Raw genomic sequence first — 19,255 nt, forward strand, 5'->3', positions numbered from 1 at the left:
CTGCTCGGTTCCGCCTTTATGTAGACATCTGACCGACGCTCCCTGGAAGACATGATGTCTAGAGGGGAGAAAATAAACAACAGAGCAAGAGCAGTGTAAATAAAGGCATACACCTGTTCACCTCACACCTGTGTCTTTTAAACTACCTTCATGCCCCTTTGCTAACATGTGGCCTAGGTCAGATTATGAACATGAACAATCTGATATTGTCACATTGTTCACACCTCTTCTCTCAGTTGAAATTAATCTTTATGGGAATCAGTTCTAATGGAACTTTTACCCAAGCACAGATTGGCATTTTCATAATCACAGTTACTGCAATTCTGATTAAGTGTCAAATCAATTTTATTTATATTTCACAAATCACAAATTTGCCTCAAGGGGCTTTACAATCTGTACGCCATACAACACCCTCTATCCTGAGACCTTTGTGGCATCTCCCAACTAACTGAGAGGGTGGAAAAGTGCCAGTAGTGCCCCATCGTGAGCTACAGGACCCTACCATTGTCTAAGACACAGTCTTCAATCCTTTACACCAAACACTATAGATGATTACCAAATCTACACCTTTAGTTCATCCATGTGGGATGGTTTGAGGACAAACACAGGTATCATAAGGAAACAGGCAGCCAAAAAGCAAAATGGATATAGGCAAAAATTCTGAACTGGGACTGAAGATCTGTGGTGTAAATAATCTTCTTAATCCAGAAGAAAACAAATTACCTGTGCATGTAGACCAACTTCTAAGCTCAGTTAAAGCCTAATCTACCTTAACTGCCCCAAGTGACTACTAACCACACAACCTGTGCTTACGTCACATTAAGATCATGGTCAATTTTCTTTGCTTGAAGCATGGACTGTGTAAAGCACCAGGGTTTTGCATTATCAGCATGCTAACATTGCAAAAAGGCCAGCTTGTTCCCTTGTTCTTTAGCAGCACATAATCACTGTGTTGTTTGTGCTATTTTTTCCCCAGTCAGGCCTTTTAAGACATCAAAAACACCTCAGATTCACCAAACCAGAACCTATCACGCCTAAAATAAGACAATACACTCTTCATACCATCCTCACAGTGTGAAGTCTTCGTCTGTGGCATTTCTAGCCATTAAAATAGCCAAGGTGACTGGATGAAGGTCGCTATGCTCATAAGCAGTGACCGCTCTTCCCTATTCAGACACATAACTTGTGTTCAAGCAAGGCAGTAAGAGTACTGCAGCAACCTGCTTACCTGCCAAAGGCTGTCTGTAGTTCTCAATTTAATTACAGGAAAAAGCATAGGAAATACTTCACAGCACAGAGAAGTCTAAAATCAGTTAAACTGGCAATTTCCCACGTTTATCATTAAATCTATTATTAAACCATTACAATTTACTCCTCCATCTCTGTAAGAGTGATAACAACAAACAAATTTTCATCAAAATCATGAAAATACACACTTACTTTCATACACTACAGATTCCTCGGATTCAGAGTATCTAAGGTCAAGATTGCCACAAATGTGAAAATGTAACGGCAAAATTATGACAATTAAAAGGAAAGCTTTAATTTCTTAAGTGAGTGTACAGTGACAACCTTCCACGGCCAAATGCAAACCCAATAAGAGAGCAATGTTATTTTCTTTCATGCTTTTAAGCGGTGATTCAACTTCCAGTAACACAGTTGTAATGCCATCTGTCAGGGTTCTTATCATACAAGGCATCCATTATAAATAAGATCATTAGCCTAAAAGCACTCTGATCTCTTTGTAACATAATGTAGTCGAATCAAACGGGCATCTACTGTATGCCAGTAGGTTGCTTGCATTCAAGTAATTTAACAAAACCAGTGTATATCTGTCTGAGCAAGGTGACTACTCCCCTGTCCTACCCAAATGATGTTAATCATTTATTCAGGTGTGCCACTCCTACTACCACAAATTGTTCATGTGTCTGAAATTGACTTCTTAGCGGAGGATGATAGAAATGTAGATCCCACTGTTGTTTGACTTTATGAACAGCACTTAAAGGAAAAATGGAAAAGGGGATCAATAGGGCAGGGGCATGAATTGTAGTGTGCGCCATGTCTGTCTCTGGGCTTCAACTCATCAATGGATACATTAATGCAGAGCCTTAGTTCAACGATTGTGCTCTTGTTCCAACTTACTAGATCGCTGCGTGAGGACGGCCTAAATAGCCTCAATCCAGTTAAGACTTCTGTCTACATACTGGCAATCCACTGCTGTTACCAACAATATTTTCCTCTTGTTTATCAGCTGGGCCAGTGGCAGCCTGTATATTTAGTGTTGCAATATTTAAAATGCATTGCTTATGGTCGGTTCAATGCTCCAATCCCTCGCCACAATGATAACAGTACAAGCAGTTATGTGTTCTGTACACACGGGTATGAGTTCCCGGGCCTAATTAAATAAATGTATGTGCGTTTGGCATAAAGAGTACAAGGCTCTTGCTATTTACTTTATGGTACACACTGTACAGACGATTAAATTGCTTGTTTTGATTATTATAATTATGATTCACTCTCTGAACACATTAACCATCACCTTGACAACAAACATATCAGTCAACAATCAATCAATAACAGCTCAGTCCTGACCTGTGGTGCGTGCCATTTGTCTATGTCAATCTGCCGAGTTATCAATATAGGTCACTCATTTATAAACATCTATAATAAGCCAACTATTGACAACTTTACATCCTGATACACTTCACATCACAGAGTACATTTATTGGTCACAACTCTAAGAAAAACATTCTTATTGCGCTTCACTACATAAACATTTTACTAATAGACACTCCCTATTAACTGATCTGTTAATACGTATGCCTCTAAACCTTCAGTCAGTGCATGAACATGACAGTGTGATTTGAAGCTGATTAAAGCTGTTCATTATCAGGCATATAAACTGGGCTCCCACTGCAATAATGCCATGACTGAGGAATGGTTGAGTCAGTTCCTGGATGTCAACTTGCAAACTAAATCTCAAAGACTGTGTGCTTTACATATAGACAATAAAAGATGTACTACATGGGAAGTGAGGTTGTAGATAAAGACTTTTTACCTGCCGCCCTGGGTTCACAACACCAAGAGCTGTATGCCTGCTCCACATGGCATTCATTGCAAAGCAACTATGTCTTTATCATATTTATTGCTACATCAGATAATCTAATCCTATAGTAGCTGGCAGTCAACGCTTTCTATGGAGTTTGCCCCCTCTGGACTTTTTGGCAAGCAGCAAGAGGGTCACAACAAACCTGGCCTGTTTAAAGTTTAGCTTACTTGGACTGAGTTTACAAGCTCAGTGAATGGATCAACCAATAAATAACATCAGGACTAGTACATGAGCCCAGATTATCTACAGTGTGATTCAGCTTTGCTCTGACTCGAAGCAGACCAACAAGTATCCCTCTACCATGTGCACAGCTGGCCAGTTCCACATCTGCTTTGGCAAATGAGGAACAGCAGTTTCAGTAAAGAAAATGTTCAAAGGTAAACGATAAAAGCTGCATTGTTACTGATCGTTTGATTAAAGCACATTAAACAGCGCTTAAACCCAGCCGAGGTTGGCTGAATTAGTCTTTTATCTATATATCTCACCACAGAAACGTGTCCGTGTGTAACCAGCATGTTTGGAGTAGCGTTAGCATTAGCTTCAACAGCAGCGGACACATTATCACTGTAGGTTAGCTGCCCTTAGCTAACTAAGCTAGCCGTAGCTAGCGTTAATCCTGACTGACCAGCTCTCTCCCCCTGGGGCTGACGTTTATTTCTGTCACTCTAGCCAGGACTCGGCTACATCTTACCTGATAACGGCGTTAGCACGGCACTTAAGTCTGCCCACGGTGTGATATCATGGCACAGGTTTGACAGAAAATCGGTTTAGAGACTGGCAGCGTCTGCTAGCTCGTGTTGGCTGTGTGTTGAGATGGGCCGGGCTACAATCGGCTTTCTCTAACAGCTGGTCGGGTAACTATATGGATGGAGATACTGCAGCTGAAACACATTAGTTCAAGGCGCACTCTGGACACACGTTGGCTCTGTATCAGACAAGGTCAGCTTTCATCATGATTTAGCTGCCAAATGAACTAAATGTCATGTATTTTACGCCACACACTCAGAAATTTTGAGTTTTGAAGGAAAAACTTGCACTCTGATATAATGGAGGAACATCACAAAGGGTATTTTAGTGGTGACATTGGAGAAATATGTTCAGTCCTAATTGTAAACTTGATATAGGCCTATAATAAGCTGACTGGCAAGGTCAGAAATGAACTTCCTATGCGGAAAGCTTTTATTTTTATTCCCAGGCTGCATACAAGTTATGGCATCACTGGGCCCCTACACACTGATACCTCGGTTGCTCCTTTCTCCTCACACAGGATTTTGGACATTCTCACATTTATTTATACTACTTAGTCCCTTCAACCCCTACATAGACTACTTGTCCCTTGTTTATACTTTCTGGGTTTGCAGGGCAGTCAAAGCCCCTCCCTTTCCATGTGCCCTATAGAGATGCTTGATTGCAACAGAGCGGTACACACAATGGTATCTCTAGCCACTGCTAATAGTTTTAATGTGAAATGAGAAGCCAACACCTTCACAATCATTCTACATTGTTTTTGCTGCATTTCTCCTTCAGCATGCCCTCTTTTCTCTTTTCTCTAAAGGAGACGTTAACATTGCCCGCTAAAAGTCTAACACAGCCTTATAAGACCTCTGAGGCACCTGGCAACACAACACAAAAGCACAGATGTAAGTCTAGTTGAAGCATGGCATGATATTTCATCAGCATTAAAGGTGATGTGAAACCAGATTACCTGTTTGCTGAGCTGGAGTTCGAAGCCTGTAAATGTGTGACTCCCAGCGGTAGCTCAACGTAGTGCTATTGCTTTGGGTTGAAGTCTGCAGTTCTCAGGACACCTGCAAAGAAAGCAAAGGTTTATGAGCGCCATCCCATAACTTAGAGCCAAGTCACTTTTCATGTTCCCACCTGCCATTTGTAAATTTAATGGTCACAAACCCACATATTGTTCCAGCCTCATTAACTGTGATGTTTCAAAACAAGTTGTACTCTACGCTCTAAACAATAATAGCAGTGCCAGTCCTCACATGTACCGAAGAAGACCTCTATATTGGCAATAGTTTTGTTTCCCCCCCATGTGAATAATCGTAACACTGACTGTATCTATCCAGATTTCTGCAGGCTGTTCGAGTACCCTCCCCCTTATGCTGCGTGACACACTCACTCCAAAGGTCACAGTCACAGGAATGCTTGAAGGACAGACCAAGTAAAGCCAACACCTTGTCCCTCACTCATATACAAAGTCATAAGCTGAAGTGTGGTGATAACTCTCTGTAAATAATTAAAAAGACCGGTTTTAATAAACATTAATAAACACAGCATTACATGAAAAGGTGTTTTAGCCTACTCTTTCAAATGTAAACCGGCCGCAGACTTTTGAAAAAGTAGACAATTAAATGCCAAATTGCAGCAAAGAGGGACTTTATTTTTTTTTACTTTAAACTTGGGCAAGAAGACTGTGATAAGTGGAAACAAACTGATACTTTAGTCATATTCTTTCGAAGCGATCTGAACTGTCAACTTTTTTTTTAAAGTGACATTTCAAAAAAAGACAATTACTTGAAATGAAAGATGTGGTTTTAGCTTTTAATCACAGCACATGATTAAACAAACTCTGTAATTGGTATAAACTCAGACATTCCCTTGCAATGAGAAGTCAGAGCACATAAACCGGTCCTCCGTTTGTCTTTAAAGGTTTTAAAGCTTTCTTGTCATACTGTTGTTAGGGGGCACCGGTGGTCTTTGACTCTGATAATCATCACACTGACTGTAGGCTACATAAAACTCAGTTGGAAGGTTTTAAATGCGGCGCACTGTGGAGACGGCGAGAACAGCAGCCAGGGGTGACCTTGCCTACTGATCTCGAACCGGTGAAAGGTTAATTGCCATAGTGGATTATGCCTTAAGATCAGTGACCTCAATCCTGGTCCAGCAGGCTCGGAGACTTGCAGAGTTCAGTGTGTTAAGACATAAAGAATAATAACTCAGGGGTTAAACACAGGTCTAAAAAAAAAAAAAAAAAAAAAAGCTTAAGTGTGTAGGCTACAGTTGCAGAAGTGCGGACTGTCATTTGCCAACGCAGGACTCGCCTTTTTAAGTGAGGGCGACATGCGGCGAGCCAAACGAGGACATTTATCCGCTGCATCGTATTCAACCACGGCACTGCATTCTTCACTCAATAAAAGTGACCACGCATCCCATTTCTTAGGACATTTTGGGGGTGCCGGCGATTAGAGATTTACATAGTGTTTTACATCATTAATTTACAAGTGAATTAGTCAGAAGTAGTTTATGAGTGGGTTGTAACCTGGACATAAAGGTTGTAGGACTACAAATGATTACACAAACTGCTAAATATTTATTCGGCGGCTCGTGCCCCCTGTCCCCAATAACGTGGCCACGCGAACTTAGCTCTGCCAGGCGAATCGTGCATGCACATCAGGCTACCGTTGAGACAGCTGACATCTCCGCAGAAAGAAGAATAACAGCCTAAACCCACTGTGTGCTCTGTGTCTGCAGTGAAGGGGAGTAAAGCTACTTACTGGGAAATGTAAAAACGTCGCAGGGTTGTTGTGTGTGTTTGGGTTTTTTTTTTTTACCTGAGGTCAGTCAAGTCTTCGCGGCTGGCAAGTCGTCCACAGTCGGTTTAACCGGTTTAACGGCGCTGTCCAAGCCTCGCAGGGCGTCTCACATCTCATCACTCCGTTACCGTATAATAAGGTGATAACAACAACCGGCGACACGCTGTCTTGTCCGGCTGTTCGGTTCCTTACGCTTGTGTTATAAATTCTCGTCTTCGGCTACAACAACCAGGTTGTAATTGGACATCAGCGTCAATACGTCAAGAAGAACCACAGAGTGTCCGGTTAAAAAGTGTATCACAATAAAACGTCGTCGACTCACGTAACATTTCTAACCTTTCTCGAGCCAGACAACTTCCCCGAGCGAAACGGGGTCGAATATCAGAGGGTTATTATCTACTACCTAATTTTGCAAAACACTCCCCAGACTCAAACGGCTGTCAATATTCCTGAAATGAACACAAATCACGGTTTTATTTTAACGAGGTGACTTCCGGTCCCTTACTCGCTTTTCCTGGCTGCGTTGACCATCATGGATGTATTACGTAGGCCTCTACCCCGTGTCTTTTCTCCTCCCTCTCCCCAATTTGCGTCTGCTGTGTGTCCGTTACGTCCCTACGCACCTTCCACCAGCGTCATCAGCATTATAACAAGGGCCTGCAACTCGTGAAAAAAATATGACCCGGTCTTCGTTAATCCTTTATATTTATTTATTTATTTAGACACGCTACTTAAAGAGTGTTGATTTCAGATCAGCTGTCTACAAAACAGTTATGTCGCGCCACTTGATTACATCTGGAGATTTTCCCGCAGCAACCAATTCAGTCCACTGAAAACCAAGGGCTATTTATACGTTTAAACGTAGCCTACATTTCTTGGCCTTACGAGGCTGCCGTTTGTCTTCCTGTAGCCTACCTAGTAGTTTTGTTGTGGTAAAATAGATCTACCGTACGAGTAGGCCTATTAGATTGGTTGTTAGACTTGCGTGAAGATATTTTATTTAGATAGCCTACTATACTTTGGGGGCTGCTGCAGGTCGAATGGAAATAACAGGCTGCGTGTCTCTTGCAGCGCACCTCTATGGAAAATGTAGTCATGCAGTCGGTCTTGTGACACTGACCCGGCTCTGTCCGCCACTACATTTGGACAGGAGCCAAGGAAGAGGAGATCAGGAGATCACTGCAATTGGACGAGAAAGGGAAATATGTTGATGAAGGGATAGTAACTTGGTTTGAAAAAAAAAAAAAACAGTAGCCTGCAATAGATGCGTTATCAAAAAAGGCTATCATCAAACATGTCTGAAAGGTCCCTTGTGTGCGAGTATGTTTAATGTAAAATGATTTGCGCTCTCCAACGTGCCCGATAACAGCTGGCGCAAAGATGAAGGAAGTTGTCACAGTAAAGTTGGCAACCTTGTCCACTAATAAAAAAGGAAGTATAAAAACAGGACGTTGGATAAAAAGAAAATGTACGAGCCCACGCTGTAGGCTAATTTGGATAAGTGAGTATTTCCCCAAAGAGCTCAGAGTTGCCTGTAATTGTAGACCAATAAACGTCAGTCTAGTCGGTTTAAACCAATAAGCGCTAAAGCCACACATAATTTTCCACTCACTGTGTCAGAGGTGCAGGACAGCAGTGTGTATGCGTCTTGATGTGGTCACATGTATGCAGCGGGCTTGGGGCTCGGGACAGGGTTTTCGTGGTGCGCGCATGAGAGGAAAAACTGACGGCAGTGTCATTGCGACCTTGAAGCAAGGTCACTGAGTCTCTGCTGCAGACACTGCAATTCTTCGTGGCTGCATCATACTGGTGCAGAGTCTGCATTATCATCCTGTTAGAGGCGAAAGCGGGCAAGCTATATTCATTGGATTCACTCAAAAACCAGGAAATTGAATTTGGTTTATGTTTTCAGATTTACTGCATTGTAATATTATAAGTAGACAGCTGTTGTACAGGACAGTGTGTAGTCGCTGGGGATATGTGTTCCAGCTATGAAGAGTGGAGGAGTAGAGACACACTGTGAATGCCAGCCGGGGTCCCAGCGTGCTCCTTACAGCAGGTCAGGACCTCAGACAGGTGTCAGCCGATTGGCTACAGAAATACCAAGGAACCATTGTGCCTGTAGTACAAATAGCATCGGGCACTGCATCAGTGAGTCACAGATTAACAAAACCGATACAGAACAGTCTCCACCTATACTATAAACACCTTGATCAGTGTATAATCATTATTAGGAGCCTATATTGGACGGAATGCAGAGTGGCTTTAAGGATTAAACTAGAAACAGAACCATCAGAAGACTTGGCAAATGGATGAACAGGTGACAAGAGTAAATCATGACAAGGATTAAAGGCAACACAAGGGATGCTATAATTTCTTACACAAGCTTAATGTCTGTGCTGCTACGTTTACGTCTAATTACCCAATGCATTTATATTAAATTTAAAGGAAAAATTCACCCTAAAACAGGATAAACATTATGCTATTGATATTATCAATAATGGAGTGTCAGGCCACTGAAATGACTGAGGTGTAGTTTAAGATGTCTCATCCAACTGAGTGAGCCCCTTTGTGAATTAGAAAATGTCCCCACTGTGTAGCAGCTCCAGGATTTGTCTCTAAATGAGATGATCACTGCAGTTTCTGTCTCTGTCGCTCAACTGAAGGAAATACTGGTGCAATCCTGGAATGTGCAAAACAACATAGAAATAACATATTTGGATACTAATTAATGATGGATTTACCCTTTAACTCCAGGTCAGGAGTGTAGCCTACAGCAGCACTACAGATGCCCATTATTTGCCCTCTTGTGGCAGCACAGGGAAACTGCAGCAACGGCACTGATGACGTTACAACAGCTGAGTGTGTGTCCTCCAGTAAAAGGTCACCCACTGCCACAGCACATCATCACCGCCTGCTGACTTCCTGATTGCAATGCCAGAATGCTGCCATTTCTTTTTACATATCCTGCAGGAAAGTGTCAGATTTCCGAACGGTAGATGAACATTCACCTGGTTTTTGCTGCTTTAAAACATTTTGCTTACTCACCCTAAAAACACGACGGCACTGGGAACAAAAGGCAGACTGCAGTTTGTCCCATTTAAATCTTTTAGATGGTCACTAGCAGACACATGCAAGTCAAATGCAGTCAAAGACAAAGACCGTGGATGTGTGAAGAATAAGTCTTGGACTGTCATAGGGAGGGAATGTATGCCATCTGCTGGTTGTGTTCAAAGATAAAACAATCTGCAGTCATTTTCTTAGAGAGGGTGGAGGGTAATTGTATTTTAGTAACAACTTCAACTTTTATGTATCAGATGTTTTGTGACATTAAGGCACCTCAGCTTTTCCTAACAAGAAAATAACGTCAGTCAAACATTTGCTCCTGCACCATGTTTGTCATTGGTGCCATTTTCAGATTGAAAGGTAGAGTTTCCAGCGGAGTATCACTTACGTGGATCAACTGAGGAGTGACAGCACATGCTGAAAGGGCTATATTGACAACTTGAAGGGCATTTAAACAGTACATTCACAAAACATTACTGCATGGATGTTATTCAAATCATGCAGGACCTCTGTGACCTGTCTCACCAACATATTCTGGTCTATTCTGAGCATTAAAGCCACATGGATATTTTCATCCTCGGCAGAAAAGTATGAGACACTTTCCTCCCTCTCTGTGCACAAATTAGGCCTATCGATCAGTTTACTGACAAAACTGTTTTGCGTTCTTTCTTTCTTTCTTTCTTTATTAGAGAGAGAAAAAAAACACTTCATGCTGGGTGCTGTGAATGCATGCTCACATTGCTGCAATAAGTTTGGGACATATATTGTAACCAGATCAGAACAGATTTCAGTGGCTGAGTGATTTGTTTTTGGTCTCGAGAGAAACATTTAAAACCCCCATTGTGATTCAACTCTCCCTAATGCACCTTATGCTTTGACTGCAGCTTTGTTAGAAACATTGACCTACTTTTTCCTTTGTTTGTTCAACAGCCATTATCATGTTTCCCTGAGAAGCTGATGGGCTGGAACAGCATCTTTAGAAATGAAGTACTTGTAATAATTTGCTAAACATGATTGTAAGACACCGCGACCCTGTACGCAGGATACGCGGTTGATGATGGATGGATGGATGGATTGTAAGACACAGTGCTGCTTTCATTTAGAAAAACTTTATTACATATATGCAGTACAGCAGGATTAATTAATCTGGCCATCAAAATGCAAAAATAATGGTTGTACACAGCTTTTAAAAAACTTTTTGTTACATACCAAAAATGTAGAAGAGGATGTTTGGTACCCGTTTAATTGTTGGCAGGATTCAAGGGTCAAGAGTCTCATGACCAAAGCAGCCTCTCTTCAACATGAGCGCCACTCTGCTGCTGCAAGTTTCTGCCCACATGTTTTTTCCCCCTTGTTTCTTACACTATTTGGATTAGTAACAGGCGGGAACCCTCATGTTGAGAGAGTGGTAGTGCATTTTTGTCTTGGACCAGCAGAGAGCAGTAACTACTCAGAAAGTAATGGGAACATTGGCATAAAAATCACTTCATCATCTTTGATTAAGGCATATACACATAGCATGCTAAGAGCATTAAACGCAAACCACAAGGCTTCTGCAACATGTCTTAAGTGTCTGTAAGTAAGCAGTACATAAACACAAATCAATTGCTGCACTGATAACTCTTCTGTCAGATTATGAACAAATCTCATATCTCTCAAGTCGATACTTGTGCTAGCAGAACAATTTTAAGGCTTCAGTGGTAGATCTGGAACTGGTTTTGGGTTTCCATTGGACTCCTTCTTGTCAGGGTTGGAGCAGTTGATTTTGGGGCTTCTCTGTGGAACAGGTCTTCGGTGGCGTCTCCTCTTGGGCTGACGAGAGCCTGCAGAGTTGGGTTGTGTTCTATCCAGCAGAGGGTCTAAGTGTAGTTTAGCACTCTGAGCGTCTGAAGACTCATCAATAAACGCAAGGTTCTCCCCAAAGTAGTCCAGCGGTTGAGACAGGTGGGGATCAGCAGGAGTCTCCTCCTTTTCAGGCTCTGGTTCAGGCACTCGCTCCGTCTGAGTGGCCTGAGAGTCTGTTTCTGATCCAGATCCTGATTCGTTAGAAGACGAAGAGGAAGAAGAGTAAGAACCAGAGTCTGTCTGACTCTCATGTGGCTCTTCTTTTCCCTCATGGTCAGGGGCCCCGGTAGCTGACACACTGTGACTATGGTTGCGAGGGCCGTGGCGGCGCTTTCGCCGACGCCGTCTGAAGGGGTCATCAATTTTTCCTGGAATGCGAAAATCCACCGACATATTCTGGATGTTTTGAGTCCAGTCAGTGGCGTGGGCTCGAAGTTCCTCCATCTAATAGAAGGGGATGAAACCAGAGATGATGGAAGTGGCAGAGAAAAGACATGATATGAGAGATGGGAAAAGAAGACGTACCTCAGCTCTGGTCTTTTTAGATAGAACCCGAAGCCAGTTACCAATCATTGTCAGGACAGATGCAAAGTAGGCGAGACCCAGCAAGATCCAGAACCACACCAAAGGCTTATACCAGTGCTCACTCCCCTCATTTCCAGAATCCCCTTTGAGAAGATACAAAGACACAGTATACAGTAGCAGTCGGTAAAGCCAATGCGTTCTAACATCCATTCATCCTGTCAAAGATAAGAGATACTACATAGCAGATTAGATCATCGATAATTCATCTCTTACGAGACAAAAATCATTAATAATTTATGAGGTAAATGAAAATTGTCTGTGCTAAGTGAACTTACTGCATTAAAACTGACAGTTATATTTATAGATGACTAATTAAGTCATACAAGCAACTCACCTACAGATCAATAAATTCAACGAAAAAATAAAAATATGCAAAAGCAAACACAAGTCAGATGCAAGCTAATTAGACTGTAACGGAAGCTGTGTTTCCAGTTCGTCTGCCTTCAACACACAGGGAACAGTCTTGAGTCAAATTTTATTGATCCGTAAGCATGTCCAGTGAAGCTATCAGCAGTGTGCATAGGAAGCTCTGAGTGTGAAAATGCCCTCTTTAAAAAAATACTCTGTGGGCTATTTAATGGGGCTGTATCAGTGCACCAATCATATATTTTTATGCGGCATGGCCTCTGATGTGCCCCTCTGGTCAGCTCAAATTCAGCTCTGACGTGACCCCAGGGCAAAAATAAACCCTAGTCTCAACTCTGCATGCAGACAGGTCTCCCTCATGCCTTACCATTTCCCTGAGTATTACTGTATTAGTGTTAAGGAGGTTACTGATTTTCATGGATAAAATAATTTATCTTAGTTTTACTCTCCTTCCTGCTGCTTCCCCGACATAAAGCTATCACTGGACCAACGTTTGTGCACACCTGAGGGTATGTTAAGAAACACGAGGGTAGTTGATTAACTGTTTTGTACCTGCAACATAGTCTCCGAACCCCACTGTTGTCAGGGTAATAACTACAAAGTAGGCAGACTCCAAAAGAGTCCACTGCTCCACTTTTTGGAAAACCAGGATAGGCACTGCAACAAAGAGCAGGCACCCCAGCAGGATGGACAGGACAGCTGAGATCACTCGCACAATGGTTGGACTAACTTTCCATTTCTGTCGGCAGGGTGAAACAACATAGTGGGATGAGACAAATAAAGGGAAGTACATGTACAGTGCTGACAAAGATAACATTGGAAGCTCTGTTTAGGGTCTGACCCGGAAGAGATCCTCTATTTTGGCAACAGCTTTCCTCAGCCCAGTTCCCAAATGGTCTCCGACTCCAGCGAGCAGGAAACCAAACATCGGGATTCCCACCAGGGCGTAGAAAATGCAGAACAACTGCCCTCCTTCTGTCTTGGGGGAGATGTTTCCAAAACCTGGACATGTTGATTTGAAGACACAAAATGTAAAGGTCAGAAATGAAACCGATTCCATCACAAACATTTAATCTGACTTTATTTGGTGGTTCTACTGGACACCCACCGATGGTTGTGATGATTGTCCCGGAGAAAAAAAAGGCACTGGCCAGATCCCATTGGCTGACATAAGTGACATTGCTGTTGGGATCAACACCTGCACCGACCGCCTCCACCACTTCCTGGGATGGGACAGTGGAGTTTAGTAGTTAGTTTATGAAACAGTTCAGTAAATTGGTATTTAATAGGAAGAAGAGGGGTTAGCAAAACCTTACAAATTACTAAATCAACCCATCAATGAATTCAAGTTGTACATGACCCATTTCTGACATTTTGAAAGTTTCAAAAGGCACGCACATGAGCATGAGTTTCTTTTTATTGTTCAATGAAAGATCTATCTATTTATCTGCAGGGCTTTATGTCCTCCAGTAATGTAAATGCTGCAGGAAATGCATTGTCACTGCATCAGCAGCAGACAGTCAATGACAAGAAGTGACTTACAACTGTGACGGCTCCGTTCTGGCCCGAGAGTATTGAACCACGGCAAGCTCACATAATCTAATTCCCCAATCTAATTATTGGTTTTGTGTCAGTTGGTACTTGAAGACATTTGTTAACTCTGAATTTAAAGCTGAATATGATAAAGTTGTGATTGAACATGGTCCCTGCAGACATTATTACTTGTGATAAATTTTATGATCACAGAGACAGGGCTGTGTCTGGTTGATCCTGTCTGTTGGACTGACGCCACTGAATATGTCTGTCCCAACTCATTTGGGGTAGCTGATTGATTTAGAATGTTTTCCGATTCCAACTGTGCAATAATTTGAATTGCTGAGGCTTCTAATTAGTGTGCGAACGGCCAATAGTTTGCTAAGCTTCAGGTTTCCATGTGAAGACTTCCCTACCATTTGGAGGAGCCTATTTTGAGGTGTGAAATTTGTTCAGTTACTTCACTATTATTTTATCTTGTTTATTATTTTCATGTGACAGTAAATTTAATATTCAGTAATTTTATTTATTCACCTTTTTAAAAAAAGTAGGCTAACATTGAATTGAATTTATTTTATTTTTAACTGGCTTACATTAATTTAAAAGAAGTAATAAATAAATAAAATAATTCAGGTTAATTTTGAGGTTAGCAATGTGCACCTCTGCCTCGGAACTATTTGGAGCCAGAAAAACAATACTGTCTCACGTTCTATTCTGTGGGACTGTGCATTTCAGAGCTTTAATATGATCAAATAATGCAGGAAGTAAGATTAGTAAGTAGAAGTAAGAGGGAGAAATATAGTAAGTATTTCAATCTATGTTTTTGAGTGCACCACTGAAGAACAAAACCATTGGAAGATTATTTTTTTCGTATGGTAGTCAAATTAAAAAGCAGAAAATGTCAAATGACAAGGGTGGCACAGGTCTTTCTTATGTTACAGATAGCTTGAAATATATTTTAGGGCTGAAACTAATAATCATTTTCATTATCTCATTATGAATTAATCTTTTTTGTTTGTTTTTTTTTTCAGGAAAACCAGCCCTGAGGATTGGCTTAGATCACAAGCAACAGATCAAATCACTGGGTGCTTATTATGTGAGTGTATTTTTACTGTTCTAATAATGTTGAAGCTTTTGTTTTAGAAAGCTAACAGACGCTTTGCATCAACCTTTTATGAATGAGTTGTTAGACTTCGTCCTTATTAGTCTGAATTTAATCATTCACTCTTTTATTAAAGTGTTATTAATATTAAATAAACAAAATAAGTATTCATAAAATAGAATGAATACATTGCGTAATGTATATAAATCAAACAATATTTTGTGAAATAATATAAATTAAATGTTATTTAATCATTAAAATTTTCATAATAACAGACTTTTATAGGAGTTTAATAGATTTGTATTTAATTTATTTTATATCTGTTTTTATTTCATAATGGCATTTTTAATGTCACTTTTTATTTCATGATATGGTTCCATTATGAAAAACTAGACATATCCCATGTCATCTGTCTCTTAAGCTCAACAAGTGCTCCCATATTTAGCCAATTAGCTCCTGTGTTAGCTCGAGCAACAACAATGTCAGCGTTATTCTGAATCAGATATCTAGCTACTGCTAATAAGCACATTAACAAAGTCCTTTTATGTATTTAGCTTATCAATTCTGCACATGCTATCCACCTAGCTGGCTAACCAGGTAGGTCCTGAGCTTAGTTCATTACTCAGCGTCAAAGAGAAGAGATTATTGGCTGTTTACCTTTACAATCTAAATATATTTCCCAGAGACAGACTGTTAAGAACAAAAAGACAAGAGTCTCTGTGAATGCTCTGGCCAACAGGAGCTAGCTAACACTGTTAACACTGGCTCTGTACTTGGTTAGTAAGTAATAGCCTAATGGCGGCGTTCTGTGCCTGGTGGGTAGCATGAGAAGCCTTGTTGAGCTAACGGTAAGGCTTAAAAGCTAAAGAGGTTTATTTACTGCGTTTATTAACAGCAGCTGCCTCTAGTCAATTAATTATTATTAATTAAGGATAACTTCAGGATTGCTGTTGATCTAGCTAACAGGAGAGCTGGTTAAAGGCAGTTGCTAGCTTAACAGAGAGACGGGATATATGATAATCTGAAAGGTGTGAAGGCGGTGAGGTTGACAACACCACTGTTGTGAAAAGTGGCATTAATAAATAAAATGTGCAATTATGACAAGTGATACTATGAAACCTCAGTCTCTTCAAGCTTTCTGCAAATGTCAGCTACTACATCTATTGTTTACTTTGCAAGCTAAAACAGAATTTACAACTTTCATTCTGGAGCGAGGACAAACATCACAGGATCACACTCAATGCTCAACCTATGCATGGATCAGGTTTCATGCTCTTACACACACACACACACACACATACAGTAGACCTGCCCCTTATATAGCTGCTCTGACTGCACCTGTTCTCTGGCTCACGGTCATGCTGTATGGGTCCACAGCAGAGAGAGCTTCACTGACCGGCACCAAACACCATACAAATCTAAAGGGCCACTTTGATGACCCACAGTAGTCAACCAAGTTCCCAGTGAATAGCCTATAAAACGTGAAGCAGAGACACAGACACCAGAGGTGTCAGCCTCCATGTTTCTGGTCTTGGAAGTTTGTTAATCTATAAATAACTGCCTGTAACTTTGTTCACTGGCAGATTCACATTTGCACGCACGATTTGTAGGTTCTGTTACTGAGACCATGTTGTTTGTTGGATGCAAGTAGCTAACCAATAGTAGAAAAAGTAAACATAAAATTTCACTTGATGATCAGCTCCAATTAAATTTTCACATATCAATTTCAAGGTATAGTACACAAAAGTAACTCAAAGAATTTTTGCACGAATATATACCTACAGGGTCACAAAATACATTAAGTGATAACACAGGGGGAAAAACCACAAAATGTTAGCTTTTTTGAGAAATACTGAATACATTTACCACAACTGGCCTGCAAAAATCATTCAAATGACATGATCTGGGAAGGAAAATCACTGTTTGGTAAAAGTGCTCACAACTCAAGCCCATAACCTGTGATGAGGCATCGCAAACAGTAGTAAAACAAGAGGAAGAAGCAATTGAGGTCATCTACCAACCACGATGCCCCGCCCACTGGATACTGTAAGAACAAAGGGGAAGAATAGCTTAGCTGTCAAAAGAGTGGCTCTTGTCATGAATAGATCTGCTGTACCTCTATGAGAGTCTGTAGGTTGTCTGGGCTGACGCAGGTGAAGTTCAACAAGAAATCCCTGCGGGTGTCCTGCAGCTGCATGTGCTTGCCCTCCTCTCGTGGAGTCTCCAGGGCGCGGAACACCACAGCTCCCAGCACCAAGTAGAGAAGCACACCCACGAGGATGCCCAGCAAGGTGGAGCAGCGCATTGCTGCACCTCCACTCAGTCCAAACGTAGGCTGCTGTTTCTCTCTGCCAGCCTCAGTGCTGGTGTGGCCTGGATCCCAGCTGCTGCAGCTGAAACATCAGCAGTCAAGCAAACACAATGGTTTTATACTGACCACAGCACCTGACAGATGTATACACGCCTGCAGCAGCTAGCCTATTAGCTGCACATGAGGCATTAAATGGACTGACACTGCTGACACAAAGTAAATGCAAAATCCAAGATAAAACGCCCGTCACGTGACCTGCCTGACAATGTGAAGTATGAATGATCCGTGTCATGAATACACAGACAAATGCACCCATAGTAGTTGAGTTTACCTGCTAATCCGCCTTAGTTGCCCACGTCTTCGTCTTTTCCAGTCCCTCTTCACACCCGGCCTGAGGATGGAGTCCCTGGATCCGTAACCACTGGGGAGCCCGTCCACCTCACACTCTGAAGGAGGGGACACTACGTAGAACCAGAGAAACGTATTTTTATATGCAGTTTGGCATTTACATAAGTTGTTCTAAATAAGAGATGAACAACAACACAAACGTCATTAGTGAGGATAACCCTCGATGATTGGCAACAGTCAACAGCAAGGTGAAGCTATCAGGCGTGACAGTGTCGCACACAGAGTTGCTAATGTTGTGGAACCAAAGCCACCTGCTGCTACTTTGTCTTGATTGTTGCCATCCTTTAATCCATATGCACCATGTAAGCCTTTAGTTTATGATGACAGACGGATCAGCTTTGTTATTCCACCCACAACTGTGGATGGAGAAAAGGGGGGATTTCCTGCTGTGGATGGAAACAATGCCACATTGTAGATGAAGATGTTATTTCCTTTTGGTGATGCTAATCATCAGTCGGAGAACAAATATGGTGAAGGACCTCCAAATACAGCAGGTATGAACTTCTTTATGAGATCTTTGTGAACATTAGAAGAAGCAGAAGCCTTGGATAAGTGATGTCCAGCTGTGAAACCTGGTTCAGTGTGATGATGTTTGTCATTGCCGGCTCCAGCTAAGGCTCTGCCCTCTGACGCATCTTGACCTTGTTAAAGAAATGGAGTTGAGGAAAGTGATCCACTCCCATTGTTCATTTCGGGAATTATTTAAAATGGAAAGATTTTGATCGATTTGATCAGTAGGCCTGCTACTTGCAATTCACTCTGCATCACTGGACTGCCAGAATAAAATAAAGCAAACAAGCTCCCGTCTTCTAAAGTTCGGTGAGTGCATCTCTTTAGTCAGCAGACCCATTGGTCCTGAGCCAAAACTAGACCAATAAACTGTCACACGGTGACAGCAAAATATACACTTGCTTTACAGCTGCTGGGAATACACAAAGCGACCGTCCACTTACTAAATTGAACAAATCGCAGCCAGGAGTTAACAGTATGCAAAACTCATACCTATTTTGGCACCAGATCACTAAGTTCTTAGATACTATTCATGCATTTGTAAAACAACCATGAAAACATTTGACAAATACAACGATACATGTGTGAGAAACAGTCCTTAGAGTTCATGAATTACTTAAAGAACACAATGATCCCATATTCTTGTTTACCAGCATAATTCTGGCCAAAGTACAAATATCATCTGAATGTGCAAACTGCTCATCCAACATTGATTAGCCTGTACCAGACAAGATGCCTTACACCAAAGCATCTAATTTGCAAGTTTATCTCTCCACCTCAGACTGTAACACAGAATGCCAGACAGATTATACACCACTGGACAAATGGAAATTGTAATATGGCTTGTATTAAGTGCCAACAGTGCTGAT

At 41.5% G+C, this 19,255-nt stretch overlaps 1 protein-coding gene and 1 long non-coding RNA gene across 3 annotated transcripts; both read right to left on the reverse strand.

The window, feature by feature from the left end:
* Positions 1-7,083, reverse strand: LOC119884564. The gene is made up of 3 exons (XR_005441047.1): positions 6,679-7,083; positions 4,815-4,917; positions 1-58 (listed from the first exon to the last, which is right to left on the reverse strand). It is a non-coding gene; the product is annotated as an uncharacterized LOC119884564 (long non-coding RNA).
* Positions 7,084-10,863: 3,780 nt separating this feature from the next.
* On the reverse strand, positions 10,864-18,621 carry LOC119884563 (potassium channel subfamily K member 4). 2 transcript variants are annotated; one of them, XM_038694947.1, is made up of 7 exons: positions 17,800-18,621; positions 17,274-17,550; positions 13,631-13,745; positions 13,364-13,524; positions 13,075-13,261; positions 12,097-12,239; positions 10,864-12,015 (listed from the first exon to the last, which is right to left on the reverse strand). In XM_038694947.1, exons 2-7 carry the CDS (start codon positions 17,460-17,462, stop codon positions 11,413-11,415), a joined length of 1,398 nt encoding a protein of 465 aa, XP_038550875.1. In that variant the 5' UTR covers positions 17,463-17,550; positions 17,800-18,621; the 3' UTR covers positions 10,864-11,412. The 2 variants fall into 2 exon arrangements, with proteins under 2 accessions (XP_038550875.1, XP_038550876.1); XM_038694948.1 differs by having other exon boundaries at positions 17,274-18,621.
* Positions 18,622-19,255: the final 634 nt, after the last annotated feature.

This window comes from Micropterus salmoides, unplaced genomic scaffold (genome assembly GCF_014851395.1).
Source record: "Micropterus salmoides isolate LMB-PRFRI ecotype aquatic unplaced genomic scaffold, ASM1485139v1 Ms_hic_scaffold_3543, whole genome shotgun sequence".
NCBI lineage: Eukaryota > Metazoa > Chordata > Actinopteri > Centrarchiformes > Centrarchidae > Micropterus > Micropterus salmoides.